The sequence below is a fragment of the Rattus norvegicus genome, chromosome 1 (assembly GCF_036323735.1).
Source record: "Rattus norvegicus strain BN/NHsdMcwi chromosome 1, GRCr8, whole genome shotgun sequence".
NCBI classification, from domain to species: Eukaryota; Metazoa; Chordata; class Mammalia; order Rodentia; family Muridae; genus Rattus; species Rattus norvegicus.
In genome coordinates this window covers 208,609,650-208,632,436 of record NC_086019.1, presented here as the reverse complement: position 1 = coordinate 208,632,436, position 22,787 = coordinate 208,609,650, and the positions used below count along the sequence as shown (strand labels likewise).

The 22,787-nt window shown below is 50.0% G+C and overlaps 1 protein-coding gene across 16 annotated transcripts in view; it reads right to left on the bottom strand.

The window, feature by feature from the left end:
- Shank2 (SH3 and multiple ankyrin repeat domains 2) overlaps positions 1–22,787 on the bottom strand; it is a 445,157-nt gene that overhangs the window by 387,864 nt on the left and 34,506 nt on the right. For all 16 annotated transcript variants that reach the window (XR_005490582.2, XM_063274304.1, XM_063274282.1 and 13 more), the window contains 1 exon segment: positions 3,382–3,601. Coding sequence is in view for 15 of the 16 variants with exons in the window: in XM_063274304.1 (XP_063130374.1) it covers positions 3,382–3,588 (207 nt within the window). In the remaining variant the exon portion in view is untranslated.

Sequence of the window (22,787 nt, the reverse complement as noted above, 5' to 3'; positions counted from 1 at the left end):
TGCCTATAATCCCAGCATGTAGGATTTGAAGGTAGGAAGATCAGGAATTCAAGATCATTCTCACCTATTTAGTGATTTTGTCAAGGCCAGCCTGGGCTACGTGAGATCCTAGACCCTATTTCCAAATATTTAACAACAACAACAAAAACAAAAACAGTTAGAGTCTAGTAGCTGAATCAGGAGGAACAATTTTGGCTCCAAACTATGACAGAGAGGAAAATGCATATCTGAACCAAAGGCAATAAAGGAAACTTTTAACATGCATTCACCCCTCTCAGGGTTTGTGGGATCCCAGCACAAGAACAACCCAACTTTATAATTCCTAGATACTTTCATTTACAGAGATGAACAAAGCAGGGGAGGGGATCTGACTTGTACACACACACACACACACACACACACACACACACACACACACACACACACCATGCTGCAAGCAAGTAGAGTTGATTAGTCAATTAATTATTAATTAATTAAAAATAGGTTTCCAGCAAGGTACTAAAATGCAGAAAGGTTGAACTGCTCCTTAGGAAGACACAACGGCCCATGGGTGTGGCTTCCAGTGCCACTGGCCCTGAGCTCAGCACCCACACCTCAGCCTTAACAGGAACTATGGTATCCTTACAGAGCAGACAGATCACACACGGTGAGGATCAGCAGCTCACATTCGCTAGGAGGCTCTGCCTTCAGCTATGAGCTCTGTCCAGTGCAGGGGCAAATAAAACAGGAACCTGGCAAAGAAAAGGCTACTGCAAAGGTCTCTGCCCTTTCATATAGTGTCCTGGTGGGAAGAGAAGCAGGGCGACTCTAGGGTGCTGGGTGCAGGGTGGGAACAGAGGCAGGGTGACTCTAGGGTGCTGGGTACAGGGTAGGAACAGAGGCAGGGCCACTCTAGGGTGCTGGGTGCAGGGTGGGAACAAAGGCAGGGTGACTCTTGGGTGCTGGGTGCAGGCTGGGATGAGCATTAAGTAAGACAAGCAAAGTCTGCATAGAGCCCTTACCAAAGGAAGAGGGAAGATGGGGTATGGGCTGGGGGTGGAGAGAGGGACATATAAATAGCTAGTTGCTGCTCACCAGAACTTCCAAGGCCCAGTCTGCAATTAAGTGACCTCCTTAAGGAGGCTGGGGAAGGCAGGGAAGCGAGGTCCTCCCCCAGTTCACCCTTTCCGTCTCTCACCATCAGGACAGAGACGCAGGAGGATGTGGGGGACCCTGGGAAAGGCCTGGCTACCAAGTGAAGGAGCCTGAATCCCCAAGTGTCTGTCTGCATGAGAACCTGTTCCAAGAGCCTGGGAGTTGGAAAGGAGGTAGTTCACTTTAGCAATCTCATTCATTCATCCAGAAGTGACCTGGGAAAAGCACAGCCCGGGGGGGGGGCCTAACAGGGACGAGAAAATCTAGGCCTCTTCCTAGGACTAATAACACTTCCCTCTAGATGTCCTTGGACACCATGTTTCTTGGAGCAACATCAAAAAAAAAAAAAAAAAAAAAAAAAGAATGCTCATTGTTTCCTCACTGCCTTTTCCTTCTTTTAAACTCAAATGAATAATGTCAGTGATGTTCATTAATGAATAGTGTGTGCACGAGTGTGTGTGTGTGTGTGTGTGTGTGTGTGTGTGTGTGTGTGTACACATGCACACATGTGTGTCTGATCTGCACCCACGCAGCCCTCTTCAGAGCTTGCCATCAAGAGCTGGGTAATGGGAGCTTAGAGAGATGCTATCCCGCCTCACCTGCCTCATCCTGTCATCTCCCCAACCTTCCCATCCCTGCCACCTCCCATCACCCCATCACCCACTACTTCTACACCTCACCTCATCTCTCTACAACCCTTCTATCCCATCCCCCAACACCCCATTTCCATCTGCCTCACTTAATTACTTCACCACCCAATCCCTCATCCCACCACCTGATTACCACCTCACCTCCCACCTTGTCACCCCACTACTCTACTCCACCTCCTTCATCCTGTCATCTCATAGCACGTCCCTCACCACTTCTCCTGGCCTGTCATTATCTGGCACTGTCACTTGTCACAGGCATCAGAGGTAGAGCAGATTCTCAAAAGGCCCTGCCATAGCCCTGTGCAATGCCCCAGAGAAGCCAGAGCCTGATACCCTGGCCAGCAATGCACCAACAATTCACAACCTGACCCTCGTGGGGAATGAAGAGGTCAGGCTTATCTCTACTTTGAGCTCCCAGTTTCATCAGAAAAGCCCCAAGGAGTTAGAGAACAAGGAAGGAGAAAAGTCAAGACAAATGACAGAACAGCCCAGGAACCTCCTGGGAAGTGACATCTGAACACAGTAACCATGGCCATCTATCACATCCAGATTGCCTCTGCTCCCCAATCCAAACACCAAAAGCCAATATCCAGGGGGAGGAGCCTGTACACCAGGTCAGAGCAGGGCAATCAGCATGGGCAAGCAGTGACCTGGGGACTTTGGGGACATCTCAGGAAATGATGCTGGAACCCAGGGTTCAGAGACAACCAGGTAGTGACCAGAGCCACGTGGGGGAACCGAGGTACAGTCAAACCAGAATCCCTTCCTCCAGGAGTGGGGAAACCAGGCTGCCTACTTGAGCTGTGAGCAGAGGAGAGGAGGCAGGGACAGTGGGCTGTCTTCCCTGCTAAGGTATCACAGACACTGCCGGCTGGTGTGCTCACCATTGAACCTCATCTATAAGACCAGGAAAGGCTCCTGTGGGTCCTTTGCTCTGAGTCCTAAGACTTGGAGGCCTGACCTAGCAGAAGGTGCTTACTATGGCCTGGGCATGGGTTAGGTATCTCTCTAGGGTTCTAGGCTTCAAATCTAATTTCTATCATGATGTATGAAGTGGGTGGAAAATAAATCCAACAATGTTGTTTGAAGGTGGAGCTTTGGGGAGCAATTAGAATTAGGTGAAGTCAAGTGGGGAGATCCAACTCTCAAATCCAGGTAGCTACAGGAAAATAGGGAGAAATATGAGACAGAGGCATGCCCTCAACCCTCCAATTTTTGCCTGTGACATCCTGGATCACCTTGGAACTCTGCTAAGAAGGCCACCACCAAGGATAAATAGCCTGTGACCTTGGCTCTGTAGAACCGATGAGCTTGAATAAACCTCTTTTCTTTATACATTTCCCTGCCACAAGGTTTCATTATAGCAATGCGGAATGAATGGAGAGCGTTCAATGAATATTGTAGGCTGCAATAGGAAGGAAAGAGGGGATGCTAGGGGCAAGAAGTGTTAGAGAGCTACACAAAAGTACTGAGTCTAGAACACCAGCCTGTAGATCCAGGGTGGACCAGAGCCACCCACAGCCACAGTCAGTGCTGCTAGACACAGACACTCGATCTATGTGGGAGCACACGCTGCTGTACACAGGAGCTAGCTCACCGTCTGCTGCAGATCCTGGATGACCACTCGAATCACCAGGGTATTACCCTGGAGGTCCTCCATCTTCACCCCGCCTGGCTTCTCTGTGGTGGCTCTGATCGTGTCATAGATGGTCTCTTCTTTGGAGCTGTCTGACTCTGAGCCCACAGAATAGTCAGAGAAACTCTGGGCCATCTCGTCCTCACTGGATGTGGGGCTGCGTGGCATGGTGCCTGGATCTCTGTGAAGGAAAGAGAAATGAGAATAAATAAGTATGAATGTCACAGAGAACCCAGGGGCGCATGGAGACTTGCTCCGAGTCTGCCAACATGACTGCCAATCCACGGCATCCATGTGCTTGCATGTCAGATCCCTAAAGGTGGAAAGAACTGGGCACCTCCTCCCCTGCTTCCTTGATCTTGGACAGAAGCAGCAGGTAGGGCCAGGACCAGGAATATTCCTTACACTGTGGCGAAGCAGGCCTGAAGGAGTCCCAGCTGCAATGGCCACACTATGGGAATTTACCAGATGTCCGCAGTGGCATTTTGAAACTGCTCACAAAGGGGGAACAGCTACCTTTGGTTTTTCTTTGAGGCCAGAGTGGCAGCAGGAGAGGAAGGAACGCAGGCACGGGGTCAGAAGGCGGCAAGCTACGCTGTAATAACCCCCTACTTCAAACACAGAGTGGCTAGCGGCACAGAGTAAAAATAGTACAGAAAGATGAGGAGAGCCTTAGAACGATCATCTCCAGGTCTAAGAGCAGAACAGAGACCCAAGTCTTAAGCAAGCTGAAGCCAGGAGAGGCAAGGGTCCCCAGAGGCAGAAGTCGGGGAAGCCACTTTTTAGAGCCAATGGAGGGACAGCTTCGGCCAGGTTGGAGGTGGCTACCTCAGAGCAGGGCCTTCGGTGAGCACCAGGAAGACAGACATGGCCGGTTGTGGCAGCACACACCTGTAATGGTAGCATTTAGGAGGTGGAGACAAAAGGGTTATAAGTTCAGTCAACCTCAAAACAATGAGTTTGAGGCCAGCCTGGGCTACCAGAGAGGGGAATAAGAGCAAAATACCAACAGAACCCAGGAAAAGTCATCTAGTGTTTGGTGACTGCAGAGGTGACTCCCCTGCCTCTGCCCCTCTCCCTACCCCCGCCCCCACCCTCACCCTCAGGGTTTCTGAGGACCTGGCAGGAAATGTGCCACACCTTAACAGCAGTTTCACCTGTAACAAAATTCTGTCCAGAAGGTGAAGACCATGTGGGCTTGGATGTCCTAGGCCTATGTCATGCAGGCACTATCCGGCCAAGCTATGGTCCCCTCTATCCATGGGCTATGAACAAATATAAACCCGAGCTTTGTATGGATGACCCCAAGCATGACTCCAAGCAGAGGAAGAAACTCGAGAAAGATTCTCATAGCGCTGTGGTTGGAAAGACACGGGACAGTCCTTTCCGCCAGATGCACAGATTTGAGGGGCATCTCGACAGGGAGGCATCAATGGGAAGGAGGCACCTCTCAGGAGGGTAGAGTGATGATGCTGAGGTCCACAGGGCTCCGTGCTTGCTGGAAAGGCTGACCTAAGAGGACAAGTGTCAAGCTCTTCTAAAGCGGGAAGCACAGTGTCTGTGCTCAGAGTAGTTTACTCTCCCAGGCGGGAAATATCTAATAGAAGAAGGCAGCAAGAAAGAGAGGAGAGAGGGATAGAAGAAATGTCACCCCCCCACACACACACAGAGACACACGTGTATGCACACACACACTCACACGTACGTGCACACACACACATGCGCACACACATCCATGCGCACACACACTCATATGCACATGCACACACATGCACACACACATATTCCAGGTTACTTTGGCATAAAGAAGATTTTATCCTGGGAGCAACTAAGCAGAAGCAGAGTCAAGGACACTCTTATCCCCCAGGCGGCCTAAGAGTAGAGCCTCGCTTTACAAAAGTTGCTCCCTTCTGGCTCCTAGAGAGGACAAAAGTCTACTTCTAGAAACAACTTTGATTCTCATCATCTAGAGGACAGACAGCCCAGGGGAACCCACAGGACAGGCTGTACGAGTGGCCTCTATCCAGCACTCCCCTCCCTGTGCCGCCCATCCCGCAGACTGTCACCTGAGATCAAGTCTTCTCTCATCTTCATTGTTCTCCTGCAGAGATGCTACCCCAGGCCAGAGCTCTGAACAAGCCTTTGAGTCACTCTTCCCAGAGGCTTAGCCCAAGATAGGAAGGGAAGTGTGGGCTGCCTGTGTTAGTAACCTGCTTTTCTTTTGCGGATCTGTCTTTTGTCTCTGAATTCACAGAGCCATGAAGCAGAGAATCTAGAATACCAATAAAGGGGTTTCCCTCCCTATGGAAGGAGAGGAGGAAGGAAAGGGGAGGATGGATGGATGACAGCTGGAGGGATATGTAGGTCGGCAGGTGGATGGAGGGATGGCTGGATGGGAGACAAACAGCTGCCTGAGTGAGTGTGTGCACGGGTGAGAGGTAATTATGGATGAGAAGATGATCGAGTTAGTGAGTGGGTGACTGGATGGACAGATGGATGGATGTGAGGATGGGTGGATGGATGGACAGATGGATGGATGGACAGACAGGTGGATAAGTGAATGGATGAACATGGGTGGATGTATGGATGGACAGATGTATGTATGTATGTATGTATGTATGTATGTATGTATGTATGTATGAATGTACAGATGGACAGACAGATGGATGCTGTGAGGAGAGATGGATGGGAGGATTGTCGTGTAGATGGATGAATATATGAATGGCTGGGGTAACTGAGTATGCACCTGTTTGAGTGGCTTAAACGGGAAAAAAGTAGGGAGGTAAGGAAAGAAAGGGAGGAGGGATGACAATAGATACCTAACAAGGCTCGTCATAACACAAGCTAAGCTCACTGTCAGTTACTCACACCGTGGCTGTGGGGATGCTGGTGCGTGGGAATCTAAACCAACTGCCCACAGCTAATCCACGTCTGCCTACGAATGAAAGCACATTCCCACACTCCAATGGTGCGCTGCCTGTCTGCACAGGTCTAGAAGGGAGCCTCGGGCCAGCAGGGGCACCTTCTGCCTATCTTGTATGCTGGGCCATCATGTGCAAAGCTAGGTCTCCTGCCTTCACAACTGATTGACTCACCGTAATCTTAGGAACACAGTGGGTATCAACGCAATCACCCAGCCACTCTTCCTGAGTCAGGGTGCTCCTTGGGAGCCCTCATATCTAACATGGCCACTGCTCTGCATCCTCCCCAAGGCTCCAGAGGACAAGTGCTGTCTCATTCAAGCACTGCACATGGGCCAAGATTGTACTTGCGGAGATAAGGGGACCCAGACTCCCTCCTCACTCTCCAGTCCCTCAGTTGCCCATACGTTTCAGAAAAATTCCAAACACGGTTGCCTCCATGTGGACATACCCCAGTGTCAACCTACAAGGCCTCAGGCTACAGCTACCCCAGGCCCAATCCTGGCCCATTTGGCTGCTTCGAAACAGCACTAGGCTGCAGCTGCCCTATAGAGGAAGCAGTATTGACAAGGTACACCCAGCTCCACCCTTTATCACCTCTGTACACACCAAGGCCACCAGCCCTCACCATCAGGTGTCTGGGGTACCTGCAGCAGCTCACTGGCCTTGGACCTGGGCCAGAGTTAGAGACTCTCTTCCTAGATGTCTTTAGGTTAAATCAAGTTGATAATTTAAGTCAACTATCACATCTATACACATATATACCTGGACACACTTACACACACACACACACACACACACACACACATTTAATTAAAAAAGAAAGAAATGCCTGCTGATTCAGGTATATCATAACAAAACCCCAGATATCTGACTGTTTCACAATTGTTAAGGGATGCAGCCCTGACCTAGGACACCAAAGGATAGAAGCTAGTGGTCACTCTTCCTAGAGCCCAGGAGCCCCACAGGGTTCTCGGAAATCCCAGGTCACCTGATCACACTCCTCCCTATGAGTTTCTTCAGTAGGATCTTCCCAACGGACCTGGCACTGTTTCTTCCGGGGCCTCACTCTTGCCCAGCCCACCTGCAGGCACAGCCCCAGCAATGAGCCCCCTCAAACAGCCAGGAAAGTTTGTTACATGAAAATTCCAGAGTTCACCCTATGCGGTACTCAATTAAAATCTCAGGGCAGGCCAGGCGTGGCAGAGCACACTTTTAATCCCAGCACTTGGGAAGTAGAGACAGACAGATCTCTGTAACTTCCGGGTAGCCTGGCCTACATAGTGAGATTGTGTCTCAAAATTAATTATTTATTTGATCTATTGATTAATCTATTAATTAATTAATCTGTCTATCTCAGGGCAAATGAGCCTTCCTGTATTCACTAGTTGAACACATTCATTATTTCTACCAACATCTTCTTGGCCATACAGGGATCCAGCAAGGCACCTGAGGTCTGTGGTCAAAGGACCCAGTACTCTCTGTCCACCTCAGTTAGGCACTGGCTTCAAAGTAACTTTTAGCATTTGCTTGTTCATGTGAATCCATATGTATCCAATATCCTCTTTTTAGACTTAGCCTTACCACGTGTGCCTTTGTGAGTGCATGCCACAAGAGTGCAGGTGCCCATAGACGCCAGAAGAGGGCATCAGAGCCCCTGAGCTGGAGTTACCAGGTGGTTGTGAGGGGCAGGGACAGAACTGTCTTCTGGAAAAGCATACTCTTAACCACTGAGCCAGCTGAAGTCCCCTCATTCACCACCTGTGTGGGAGTCAACAAGGGTCTGTACTCAAACCTGACATGACATTATCACAAGGTAAGGATCCCTCATCCCCAGGGACATCAGACTGTTTGCGTTTTGAGAATACGTGCACATACATAATGAAACGTCTTCCGGAGGGGACTCAGGTCTGAAGATGAATTCCTTTGTGTGTCATACATATGCAGTCTGCTGGTGGTTTGAGACACCACTGTCTCTGCACCCATGTTTCAGCTACAACCCAGGCCCTGAGGTCAGGAGTGGAATTTTCCACTCATCTTTATGTTTCTCTTCCGGAAGGTTTGGATATCAAAGTGCTTTGGATTTATGGTTTTTGAAGGGGGGTGGGGTGTAGGGCTTGACTCATGAGAAAATTATGCACTGTGTTGTGATTTCCACGCAGGCCTCTGGTTTTCGGGAAGCTATTGATGCTCTCGTCCCGGCTATGCAGCCCTCCAGTTCCAGGCCAGAAACTGATATTTAACTGGCTATTGCACTTTAAATGCACCCAGGTGACTTAACAAGCAGGCAGGCTGACAGCCACGGGCTGGAGCCATGGGTCCTCATTAACCTTGAGTCAACCTTGTACTCTTTAACTTCAAAATGGTTGTAGCTTCACAGACTAGGCGAACACGGACCAGCTTCTCCTCTGAGTGAGAGAGGCATGTCCACAAAGTTTGGGACAATGGAGCAAGGACAGAGTCCTCCACCCATACAGACCCAAAGGACACAGGGCAGGCCCCTAGCATGGGGTTTGCTTCCTGGGGGCTGTTGTCACCAGTAAGTGGAAGGATCAATAGGGGTTAGAGAGATGTCTCAGTGTTGAAGAGCCCTGGCCCACATTCAGTTTCCAGAATCCAAATGGCAGCTCGTAACCCTCTAACTTCAGCTCCAGGGGATCCAGCACCCTCTTCTGGCCTCTACAGGCACGAGGCACACTCGCAGTGCACACACACACACATGCAGGCAAGCTCTCTTAATGAATGTATTTCCTTTGTCAAATCAAATAAATTGGGAAAGCTTTTGCTAACTTTGGGAAGTAAACATAAAAGACCAAGTGTGGCCCACCTGGCTCCTCCAGCTTCTACTCTTAGTGTCTCCGGCTCAGCTTCAGACTCTGCTGCTGGATTTGGGAGCAGGAAAGGGCAAACACCCACCCTAGCCAGACTTTATAGAAGCTTGTGCTGGAGCACAGGGGAGCAGTGGTGTGCACAGGACTCCCAGCCTGGCTCACTGATGATCCACGGAGCGATGCTCAATACATGGAGGTGGGATAGTGCAGGCACTCGCCCAGTGGTTGTCTAATAGCTGGACTTGAGCACATAACCTCTCGGCAGATATGCAATCCATTTTGGCTACTGCTTTCAACACGTGGGGCCATAGAGGGGGCTGTAGAGGGACCACAAAGAAGGGGCATGATCTGCTGCTTGCTGGATCTCGGCAGTGGTGCTGGCAGCAGTAACAGCAGTCTCGGTTGTGACAACAGCAGCAGAGGTGACAGGGGTAGTAGTGACCACAGCCATGGCAGCAGCAGAAGTAGCAACAGCTCAGGTGGGCCCAGGAACTGCAGGGGCTTCCCAATACTGCAGGCTCGATAACCAAGGCACACAGAGCACTTGTATCCCAGCTGCTTGCGACCAACAGGACATGGGATTGTTGACTCTGTATCACTGTCAATGAGGTAGCATTACCTCAGGGTGGTCAAGACCCTGCTGATAGCCTGCAGGAAAGGGATGAAGATGCTCACACACTGGTGCCATAGCACCAGAGTAGGCTGAGGGCAGAATGGCCCTGCTGCAACTCTGCCAGCCTGCTCAGGCTTCGGCTGAGTAGTTTGCCATGCAGCCAGCCTGCTCAGATGCTACCACCAAGGGACCCGCCCCGCAGCCACACAGCCTGCTAGAATGGACACCCAGGGCCTCTCTGAGGATGAGCAAGTAGGCAGGCTATCTCTAAAACAACTTGTGTTGGGCTGCAAGAAGAAATCTATCATGTCTGGGGGAGGTCGGGCCCTTCATGTTCTATCTCACAGAGTCCTTTGTACTGACAGGTGTTAGTTTGGCCCCAGTGGTTCCAGCTCCTGAGGCTGCCCCACTTTCAATCCCAGCAGGGACAGAGAAAGAAGACAGGCCTGGCATAGATAGATGTGGTGGATGAGCAATGACTGCGGCTGGGTTCCTGGGAGTCCAGGAACAGGTCAAAGGCAGAAGCTTACACTGAGCAGTGAGACGGAGCGATGTTCCATTGGCTCCCCATGAAGGGATCACTCGTCCTTGGCCCCAGCACACAGCACACAGCACACAGCACACAGCACATAGCACACAGCACACAGCACACAGCACACACAGCACACAGCATGCAGCACACAGCACACAGCACGCAGCACCACTCCCAGTCAGCCTTGGGGAACAAGCTCCCATTGAAGACTGATAGCCCAGACCAGCTTTGTCCAAGCCTGGAGCAAATGAGATTTTCCAGTCCTCAGAAGTCCTGCCCTGGAAGGTGGAGAGGAAGGCAGCGCACCAGAAGCCCCTTTTATGTGTGTTCCCCTCTCAGCTGCCTGAAACCGCATCCAACAGCTTGAAGCAAATACCTGTGTCCATCTCAAACCCTCCCCACAACCCTGGTTCCCTCCCCCATCAGACCCAACCTCTGGCCTCTGACCAGCTCTCTCAAAAGTTCTCTGCCTCACAGCTCCCAGATGAACCCACATGCCTGTGGCAACTGGTTCTTCAATGTGTCTCATCTGCTGCTGTCCATCCATCATCTGGGATACGGTGGGCATTCGATGGACACAGTCAGACAGGAGCAAGGCTGTGGAGCTGGCAGGATGCAGTGAGGGAGAGATGGACAGAGCATGGGTCCTGAATCTGCCCGCAGTGGAGTGTCAACTCCAGCTACTACCAGCAAGTGGGGACAGAGCCCAGAGTCCCAGGCCTGTGGGGATGGCTCAGGTCAGATTTGGGCAGACGTGACAAGTATTGATATTGGAAATGTACTGTTTTAAATGCTTGATTGCTGCAAGGTAGACATAAACCAGAACTCTGAGGTGAGCTTAACGCCCCACCCCCATCTTCTTTCCATAATAAAGGGGGGATAATGGGAGTAGGGGATGTTGGGAGCAAGCCATAGCCTGGTTCCAAGAACAGAGCTGACAGACCAAGGCAGGGAGGACAATGAGGTGAGGCTCCCCAATCCAAGCCATTACCAGCAACCTCTTCATCCACAAAGACACCCCATAACGTACCCTCATGTTGACTTTGAGAAGACATGACTAAACAGGCAGGTACCTAATAAGAAGGGCTCCACCAGACAGGTCCAAAGAGGCCCAAGGCTGGGTCTGGAAGTGGGATGATTGGAGGAAAATCAGCTGCAAGGTTCTCTGCAGCAGGGTCCTGAGATCCCAAGGCCAGAGACCTGACCTGGAGGGTCATGACCCTAATAAGGAATGTGGTGCAGCTCCATGGGAACAGCAGACAACTGGCCACCTGACAGGGGCCCCGGGGAAACATTAATGATTAACTCCCGGGCAGGGCAGAGGACAACTGGGCACATTCACTTTCAGGTAAGTAGGAAACAGAAGTTGCTCTGTGGACATCCTGCTGGCTACCCAGGGCACACTTACACTAAACACCCATTCGTCATGTAGCCCATGCTCAAACAGAATAGGAGGCCTTGCATTTTGTCTGGCTTCATTCTGGGGAGCGGGAACAGTCTTTGGTCCCTGGATCTCCTCAGGACCAGATTGCAAAATAGGTCTGCTCAGAAACAGGAAGCAGGCAGGGTGACGCAGAGAGGGAGGGTGGCTTTGTGCTACCCTGGGCAGTTGCCTTTGGTACAGCTATGCTCAGAAGCACACACAGAGCTGTAACCTCCCAGGCCAGGAAGGGTCAACCCTCGTTGCGGGCCTCTTGCATCAGCCCTGCTGGACAGCTTCTAATACGGAAAAAAAAGAATTTCTACAAAGAAGAAGCATTTTGCTACTAGAGCATTCTAGGAACATCTAAAACCCAGAACTGGCTTATTTGTCACCTAACGCCCCTCATGGAAGGGGCACAGTTTCATACTCATTCATGTACTGGGGCACAAAAGGTGACCTTTGAGGAAAGATACGGATAAAACAGTCCAGGCAATGGCTACAATGCGTTTGGGATCAATTCAAAAATCTCAGGGGTTCACAGACCGATTTCTAGTTTAAAATGCACAGAGTTCTCCTTCCTAAGGGAATCTCAAATCAACAGGGTGAGAGATTTTCTTTTGTAGTTCATTTTGTGCCTCTAATGTATGAAATTGGTTGGTCCTTAAAGCAGCAAGACCTTTCCTTCCCAATGCCCTCAGGGCATTGTTTAGGTATTTAAAGGCAGGTCAAGGTCCCAGTACAGGATAGAGGGCCGCTTCCTGGGAAACGTGGAGGACAGCAGTCAAATTTGTCAAGAAGAGCACTAGCCCCCTAGAAACTGAACTGAGTAGAGGAGGCAAGGGTCAGCGACACGGGAGCCAGACAGCATCAGTTACTAGCTCCTCAGAGGAGCCTTGTTATAAAGCTCTACCCCTTCGCCCCATGGCCTGTAGAATTCTCCAGAGAAGCAGCCTGCTCTACCTGCCCAACCAGAGCACCATGGCTCTGGTGTTACGGCTGTGCAATGGTCTATCTTAAGGGTCAACTTGGTGGGACTTAGAATCATCACGGAAACAAACTTCTGAGCAAGTGTAAGAGGGACTTCCTACATTAGGTTTGCTGAGATGGAAAGACACACCCTAACTGTGGGCAGAACCATCCAGTGGGCTTAGGTTCTGGACCGAAGAAGCCATGTGGTCAGCTGCCTCCCACAGCTGACACCCCTGCCTGCTATGATAGACATTATCCTTACACATCTAAACAAACCTCCCCTTCACGAAAATGCTTCTCATCAGGCATCTGGTCACAACAAAGGTAAAAATAACCAACACAGGGTGTGTCTGCCCCACTGTGCAAGATTCTAGTGCGATATTTGCCTTGCTGCCTAAGCGCCCTCCCAACCCCCCCCCACTGCACGGGTGAGTACACTCTCCTACTCGCTCATTCATCGAGGACATCATGGAAGACACAGACAAAAGCCTCCAGGTAACAGCTAAAAGTTTTGGAGATGAGCTCTAAAACCTTAGGAGGTCCACAGGCTGACATCCGGTGGTGTGGAGTGAGCAGGCTGAACTGTGTGCCTCCTCAGATTCCTTGGTGGGAGTCCTACTCCCTGGGCCTGGTCACATGACTTGGACAAAACTCTTTCAACGGGTGGTTAAAGGACTTTGGACAGAGGCAAAGAGGCTCAGTGGCAGTGTGCCTATCTGGGTTCTAGCCCCGGCACCACAAAACCTAAGTAAATCAAATACAGTACAGTCAGTCCTGATTCAATAGTGGTAAATTCTTTTTCTCCTTGCCAAAAGAAACTCAGAGAAGAAAGGGTTTATTTTGGCTCAGGGTTAAGGTCTATCATGGTGGGGAAGGTGTGGCAGCAGGAGTGGGAGGCAGTTGGTCACATCGTATCCATACTCCCAAAGCCAAGAGATGGTGCTCTGATCACTTTTCTACTTTTAAACATTGTAAAATCCCAGGTCAAGAGATGGCACCACCCATAGTCAGGATCTTCCACCTCAATGGACCTAATCTAGAAGCCCCATAGACATGCCCAGAAGTATGTTTCTATGGTGATTCTAAATCCCACTAAGTTAACAGTCAAGAGTAACTGTCACAGGGTCTCTAACAGGTGCTGGAGTTTGGACACAGCCACATACAAGGCAGAGGGATGACCATGTGAGGGGCAGCTAGAAAACTCCATTGCAAGAAAAGAAGAGAGGCTCTGGAGGAGCCTGCCCTGTACCACCTCTATCTCTCATCTCCACCCTCCAGGATGTGACACAACAGATTCCTATTGTCCATACCACCTGTCCAAGGTGCCCTGAGATAGCACCCACGCCGCCATTGCTGAAACACTGGTGAAACATCCCGTGAATGGGTGATCTTGACATTCAGGGTCAGATTCTTCATCTGTCTTAGTTCTCTGGATATTTCCCTGAATGTTTTCTAAGGAGCAGACCCCCAAGTCTGGCCCTATGTGTGTTTTACATGAACCAAAGTAAAAGCTCCCATAAGCACCCCCTTCTATGATGCCCTTCCCTTCAGCCTGCCCTTCTCCCCAGTGAGTGAGCTGCTGACTTCAGCACCTTCTCAAGTTGTTGACCACCGGTGCTAGAAAACTGCCTCCAGCTCATATATGCATGCACTCTAGGCCTTCTCAGCTCATGCACACATGCTCTCTAGGCCTCCTCAGCTCATGCACGCATGGTCTCTAGGCCTCCTCAGCTCATACACGCATGCTCTCTGGGCCTTCTCAGCTCATGTACGCATGGTCTCTAGGCCTCCTCAGTTCACACACCCATGCTCTCTAGGCCTTCTCAGATCAAGTGGGTTTGGGAAACACACCTGGATAAATAAGAATGCCTGGGTTCCACTAGAGCCAAAGCCACCATAGTGCTTGGCGAGGAAGCTTCTCAGAAAACAACTAAGACAGACTCTACCAAGGTTTCCTGGACTGAGCTGGCTTCTCCCTGAAGGCCACAGACAACCTGCCCAACAGGAACAGAAGCTGCCTAGCTACAGTCAGCACCTTTGAAGACAGGAGCTGTGCTCACACGACAGCGGGGGCCAGACAGAAGTCTGAAATGGCTCCTTATCCAGGTGAAAAGGATGGTGGGGACATGATATGATAGCCACTCAATAACACACACTCTCTCTCTCTCTCTCTCTCTCTCTCTCTCTCTCTCTCTCTCTCTGTGTGTGTGTGTGTGTGTGTGTGTGTGTGTGTGTGTGTGTGTGTGTACACGTTGGTACATGTGTTCATGTGGCCAGATATCCCATCTGAGAGCGCTCTACCTTATTCTTTCACTGACCCTGCAGTTCACTGATGGCTAGACTGAATGACCAGCAAGCTCCAGGGATCCTACAGATGTGTGCCACCATGCCTGCCTCGCTTTGTAAATGGGTCCTGGGATGCAAACGCAGGTCCTCAGCTTGCATAGCAGACACTTTATCCACTGAGCCATGTCTCCATCCCTAAAATATCTTCATCATGTCAGACTTGAGGGTCTAAGTCAGAAAACAGATGCTACCAGCTTCAACAATTTCCCCTAACCAGCACTGCCTACGGGATCTGCCATGCTGGGCTGATTCATTCCACCAAAGGTCTGGGGAGTTGCCTTCTGAGGAAAATTCTAGGCCAGTTGAAAAGAAGGTTGTTGGGAGGGTGCTGACATTGTCCTGGAAGCAGGTGCCGCTCCTGGTTGATCCTGGTAATGGGACAACCCATGTGATGGCTCCCACCCTTCCTTGGCCAGCATTGGGGCAATTTCAGAAATTGCTTCACTCAGCTCCCCACTCCCCCAGATAATGGAGAGCACAAACTGTGCTCAGCCAGCTTTTGCCATGGCTCCTATTGCAAGCAGCCCCTATGCTACCTGGTTTTAGTCAGGGTTTGCACGTTAGCTTCTTTACAGCAGAATCCAAGAGTTCCAGAGCCACAATGTACTCTGCTCCTCCCTTCTTCATCCCACACCTAGATCATCACACAACATTTCTGCAGAGCTGGCCGTCATGTCTAGGAAGGACAAGCAAGGCAAAGGCTTCACAGAAGAAGTGAAAGATGTGAAGAGTCACAGGCTGAGAGTTCTTTTGCTATACTGCTCAGTCTGCAGCTCTCTGCCCGGTGCCCAGCAAATCCCTGTGTGTGAGAGGCAGAAGAAGTCCAGGCCATGGACAGTCTTCTATAGACACCAAGGAATAAGGGGCACCTCCCTCATGATCAACCCCTTGTACGCTGGGGAGCAATACGTTCCCTAACTTCAACAGAACCACTGAGACACAGCACCCCAACTAATGCAAGCAGGCAGAAAAGTCAACCCCTGCCCAAGGCTGGGAAAGAATGGAGGTAATCACTATTTCCGGGTAATTACCTACACTGCGCTGAAAGCCCAAGAGACGCTCAAGATAAACTGAACTAGCAAAAAAAGTGTCAGACAGGTAAGAGATTAACATAGAAAGGATAACTGAATCCTCACATTGCCTACAAATGACAGAGAAAAGGCCAGCCAGCCCTACAACCCAGGAGTCACTAAAGGTGCCACTAATGTTTTGTGTATAAAATGTACACTCAGACGCATGTCTGAACACTCGGACCAACCGTCACTGGAACAGTCAGCATTGCGGTTGCATTGCTGCAGCCTCTGGCCTAGCTAAAGTACACTGACATTATTGATCAGGGACCTTGGCTACAACAGAAGAACAGGCAGCCCTGCTGGGTTCCACTCTAGGCCCAGGTGCTACACCAGTACAGTGAGACTCATCAGCTGAGACCCCCAGCAGAAGAGCCTCCCATGGAACCTCTGCTATGATCACCTCCAGTGTCATAGCCAGCGTTGGGGCCTGAGGCTGATGCACAGTCTAAACCACAGTGCCCAGAGCTGAGGAAAGTCCCTGAGTTCTGGTCCTAGGTGCACCATACAACAGACTTACAGAGCTATGATGTGGGGAGGTGGCTCAGACAGTACAGTGCTTGGCATGTAAGCATGAGGATCTGAGTTCAAATCCCCAGTACCCACATAAAAAACTGGGCATGATACCATGTCCATGTGATCCCAGCACCGGGGACACAGAGATGAGAGCATCCCTGGAACCGCTGGTCAGTTAATCTAGACTAGTGGTTTTCAACCCTCCTAACGCTGTGACCCTTTAATACAGATCCTCATGGTGTGGTGACCCCCGACCAGAGAATTATTTTTGTTGCTACTTCATAAATGTAATTCTGCTACAGTTATGACTCATAATGTAAATAATCTGTGTTTTCTGATGGTTTTAGATGACCCCCGCGAAAAGGTCGCATGATCCCCCAAGGGGATTGAGGCCCACAGTTGAGAACCACTTATCTAGACAAAGTGATTCAGCAGAAGACTATGTCTGAGAAACTAAGGTTAAAAGATAGAGTAGGATACCCAACAAAGACCTCTGGACCCCACAGTCAGTCACACACACACACACACACACACACACACACACACACACACCCACACACCAGTCTCAAGGCACAGAAAAGAGAAATACCTCTGGCCTTTTGAGGCTGAAATATGTGTGTTACCAAAAACACTTAAAATAGTGAAGCAAGTGTTTGGACTCACACAGTTCTGTACAGAGTTCCTAATGCCCTCTGTAGCCGGCGCCAGTCCTGGCACAGAGTGAGATGACCCTCGAGACACCAACTCAGACCAACTGAAGAAAACCTGCAGTCCCAAGAGTCCTGATTGCCAAGCACAGGCCTACCTGGGACAGCCCTCGGTGGGGCTGTGGCTACCCAACCACTGTCATCAACGCTCAATGACAGTATTTAGGCCAGACTGGCTTTGGTTGATTACTGTTATTCAGACAGCTGTGGGACCCAGGATCCTCTGCAATCTGAATGCCAATGTTTTGGTTTCCTTCAGAGGATATATCTGGAAAGTTTAAAACCTTCAAGCCATGCACTGGGTCCTTGGGATCAGGTCCTAGGATATGACACCGCCCACACTCAGAAGCCTTCATGTTCAGTGCCCAAGGCCTTGAGAGGGGTCAAACCCCAGCCTGAGCCTGCTCTCCCTTCTCCCTCCAAACTCGATCAGACCACAATCAGATGCCTGCCCAGAGCCCTATCTTCTGAAATGTCTCTGCACTTTGTCTGCTCCAGGGCTCTCAGCCCCACCCGAGATCCTGCTCCTCCTACCTTGGGATGTGGGTCTCACTCACCAACCAAAGCCCTCCAGGAGAGAGAGAAGCTTGGCCAAACAAGACCTGGAGACATCTTGTCTGCTGTTATTGTCTCATGAGTAGAGCCATGACATATCCTTCATAAGACAATCCAACCACGGCTCAGATCAGCCTAGCCTATGTTCCTGGAGCATCTATGAGCCCAAGGCCTGGAGCTGCATTTGCTTCTTTCTTGTTGCTGGGGTGGAACCCGCTGACAAAAGCAACTTAAGGGAGGAAGGGCTTATTCTGGTTCGCAGTTCAAGGGGATACAGCCCATCATGGTGGGAAAGGCACAGTGGCAAGAGTGAGGCAGCTGCTCACATTGCATCCCCTGTCAGGAAGCAGAGAGAGATGAATGTTGGTGCTCAGACCTATTTCTCCTTTTCATTCGGTCTGAATAGCAGCCCATAGGTGATGCCCCCTACACTCAGGATTGAGTCTTCCCTCCTCAGCTAACCTCATTTAGATAATCCCTCACAGAGCTCTATCCTCTTGGTGATTATAGATCCTCTCAAGTTGACTGTCAACACTAACCACCACGGGAACTGCTGGCCTTCTGTCCCCCGCTGGACTCTGGTGGATGACAGCTCTCCTGCCTCCTCCACCTCAGTGTCAGGGAGAACATGTTATACCTGCAAGTGATTTTCATGAGATCTGTTATTCTCTTGGAGGAGGTCCCTGGTGAGGACTAGGTGACAGTAACACATTCTAGGGACTCAACGCCCTCACAAGGGATATGGCCATTTGCGTCTAACATCTCCCTCTCCCTAGGTCCCTAAGCATCAAATGAAAGTGTGTCTAAGCAGCCTGTGGATACTGCTGTTAAGATCCTGGAAAAGTTGAGAGGAGCAGGCTTTGGGGTCACAAACACCAGCACCAGAACTGCACCTGAAAGACCCTGGAGCCCTGAGGACACAATGAATGCCCCTGTGTTCCGAACTTCCCATGTCACCTTCCGAACTTCCCATGTTCCCTTCGGGGATCAAGAGCAAGAATTGGGGTCTCAGTGGTCCTTCACAGGCAGCCGGTCTATCTCTGAGGACTTGGCAGAACCAATGAAGGAACAGCTAAGGTGGGCACGCAGACATGACGCTTGGCCACAAAAGCCGAATGGAAGAATACTGAAGAGGGGCTTAAGGACCTAGAGGGCAGAGCTGGGGCGGGTCAAAGGGTGAAAGTTGGAGCAGTTCATTGATACCTTTGCAGTCAGCGTACAGAGAAGGCAGAAAAGACTGGCACATTGCTGCTTAGCACAAAACAGTTGTTAAATTCCTAATTGTATCTCTCTGCCCCCCGAATCCCTCACTGGCTGAGTTCTTCAGCGAGGCATGATCTTCCCAGTGTCTAGTCTTGCCTCCTCCCCAGATGCCCACCCTGTTAGGTCAGAACACAAAGCCTTATCTAACATAAGTCCCGGGGCTCAAGAGTCCCTCCTTTCCTTTGATCTGTGGACTCAGTCACATAGCAAACAGCCTGCAACTCCTCAAGCCTAGGCTGAACGGACAGCCTAGACAAGCAAGCAACAGCTGCCAGCTAGGGAAGAAGGGGACCTGGTGCCTCCTCCTTCTCTGTGACTCTCTCATGAGCTCTAAGTGTGTCTCATGCTGAAAATTAGACAAAATGATTCCTTTCTTTTTGGCCAGTGAGGAAGGGCCAAAGGGAGGGGCACAGGAGAGAACAGAGACAGGGGCAAAGAAGCCTGGGGGTTGGGTAGGACAAGATTTGTGGGGATCTCCTCCTCCACCATGGAGTCAGTGAGGGTTCTGGGTTTAGCCTCCCTCCCAATACCACCAATAAGCTGAAATAGATGGAAAAAACACCTGTTTTCAAATGCAGGGCATTAACGTAGGAAACAAGGTAAGTTCTGGATTATTCCAGCTTTTTCCCTAAACTGCTTCCATGCCACTGTGGAGGTGGTGGGCTGGGAGCCCAGGGACATCCAGATGACCTTGGGAAAGGGCGTCATTGCCTTTGCTGTGCACCAGCTGCTGAGTTTGCCAGCTCCTGGAGAGATCCAGCCCCAAGGCCACATGGGAAGCCTGGCTAAATCCAGAGGGATATAAACAAAACAAAGGGCAGGAATGTGGGAAAGAGATCAGCAGAGAACAGAGGTAGAGGGAGGATTGGATGAGAACCATCAGAACACATAATGCACACATATGGAACTGTCAAAGACAATTTTAATTAATAACAAAACATATCGCGATCACACAAAATTCACATGTACTGAGAATTTTGCTTCCTTTCAACAAACACAGAAATATTATAAGAATGTGTTTTTATTTTATTCCTAGGTATAGGAGGATATGGGGCTGCCTCAGTCTGTCCACAGCAGCTGACTATGATTTGCCTAGTGCAGGAGTATAATTTTTGCCAGCTGCAGATAATTTCTGCGATTGTGTGATGTTTGGAGTTCTGGGGACTTTAGCACCCTGGGAGGTGGGGTGTTGGTTGTTGTTGGTCACAGTTTGTTAAGTAGTCGTGCACAGAGAAACAACAACAAAAAGAAATTAGATATCCCAACAGTGAAGATCAAACTTGCCCCAAGGAACTCCACAGCCCTAATCATCAGGAAGTAGTCTAGTGATGATGTCACTCCTTTCTGACCCCTGACTTTATTCAGGGATCTCCTTCCCCTGTGTCCTTTTTTCTCTCTCATCCAGTGTTAAGGGGTTGTAAGGGTGGAAGAAAAGGGGTACAGAAGGGCAGAAGGAAAAAGAACTCACAAAGTAGCAAAGGCAACCTACAGGGCCACCTCAATGACAGTCCATGTTCACACAGAGGGGTCACCTCTGACAACCCATGTTCACAGAGTGGGGTCACCTCTGACAACCCATGTTCACACAAACCCGAGCTTGCCATGGGGAATCCACCAGGCCCAGAATGCCCCCCAGAGCTGGCAACTGGAGTCCAATGTGGCCTGACTGCATCATGGGGATAACAGAATAACCACCGACTGTCCTGGGGACAGAGGTCATCTCTAGCTGTACATGTAGACCACAGTGGCTGGTGGCCTTGGCTTGTCTTATTCCAGGTGTGCAGCAGCTGCACTACCCAGCTTCCTCAACATCGCGGCATTTACATGAACAAGCTATGGGCACACAGCCTGCGCCTTTCTTTATTTAAGAGATGCTACCTGCTGGTATTCTGCACCAAGAGGAACAGGGCAGAGGCGATGAGAACGCAGGACGCAGTTCCCACAGAAAGCTGTGGAGGAGGTGGTGTGCTCTGGACAATTAAAATAGCTTTTCTTTTCATGAGGGCCGTAACACGGAAACCAGCAAAACAGAAAAAAACAGAGAGTTCCCCCACTAACACAGTGCTGTGGACAAGAAGTCTACAGTTGAAGTCCAGGACACACACATACACATACACATACACATACACACACACACACACACACACACACACACACACACACACACACACACGAGCATGTGCACAGAATAAAATGGTACAAAAAAAGCCCCAGTTCAATTGTTAATTAAAATAGACATAAACTTCTATAAAACACCTACAGATGGTATGTTTGAAAAAAACCTGTCAATCCACAATAAATAAACCACACCACATTTGCCCACATAGACTGAATTAATTCCAGCCCAGGAACATAAACTTTTAGAAAGTGCTAGAACAACCCAGGGGGGTTGATATGTCTCAGCTACTACCTTTAACTTATTTATTTATTTATTTATTTATTTATTTATTTATTTATTTATTTATTATTCCATGTGTATGAGTGTGTGCCTGCTTGTATGTCTGTATACTATGTGTGTGTAGTGCCTACAGAAGCCAGAAGAGGGTGTCAAATGTCCCAGAACTAGACATCATGGTCGTGAGTAGTTAAATGTGGGTTCCAGGAAGCCAATTTGGGTTCTTTGCAAGAGCAAACAGTGCCCTTAAATACCTCTCTAGGAGCAGATGGCCTGGGATAATCTTGAATCTTAGGGGACCAGGCTAGGAGCCCCTGGTGGCCACCCACAGCTGTAGCCTCATCCTGGATGCTGGAGAGCTAAGACAGATGTGTTTCGGGGCTCCCCCAAGGCTTGTGTCCTTTCCCTGCAGATGGTGTCTTCTCCCAGTATCTTCATACAGCCATTCCCTATGCATCTCTATCCTGCCTCCAAGTCATCCATCATGATCTCTAGCAAAGCCAAGTCAATGGGGATGAGGTTACTGGCTAGAAACCTCCATGCTCTACACACATCTGGGCACTGATGGCTTCTTCAACCCACACAGAGGAGACCTCAAATCCAGCCTCAATCTAGTGAGGAAACTAAGGCCTGGGAAGGGTCTCCATCCCCCTAACTCACACAGCAGTGGCAGCAGACGGTACCATCTCCTATTCCGCAGCTCCCTGCCTGGCGTCTCTTGCCACATTTCTCAAGAGTGCAGCCACACAGCCAACATGCATCACCTCACATTCCAAAGAGTCTTGAATGCAGGCATGACCAGGGTGGGTCTCTCCAGAAAGGCACTAGACCAAGGTTTGTCCCATGTGTCATGGGACTTTTCCTTCGGAGACAGAAAGAAACACTATTCACTCTGGTAGATTAGTCACCAACAGACCAAAGAAAGGATTCTGTCTGATACAGTTAGATGGGCAGTGAGCTTGTGGGGGTCACTTTTAGGTGCATGGGTAACTCGGAAGCAACTATACCTCTGAAGAGCCCCAGCCATTGCAAGAACTCACAAAAAGCTGTGCCAGCAAAGAGAACGCCTACGTAATAAAAGAGCACTTAAGTACTCTGCCATCCCCAGGCAAATGCTACCTTGGATAGAACTTTGGGGATGCAGGGTACTTGTCTTGATGCCAGGAGCCTGCCCTGTCCCACTGGAGACTGTTAACAGGTATGATCTCCAAGGGTCTCCTGAGGGG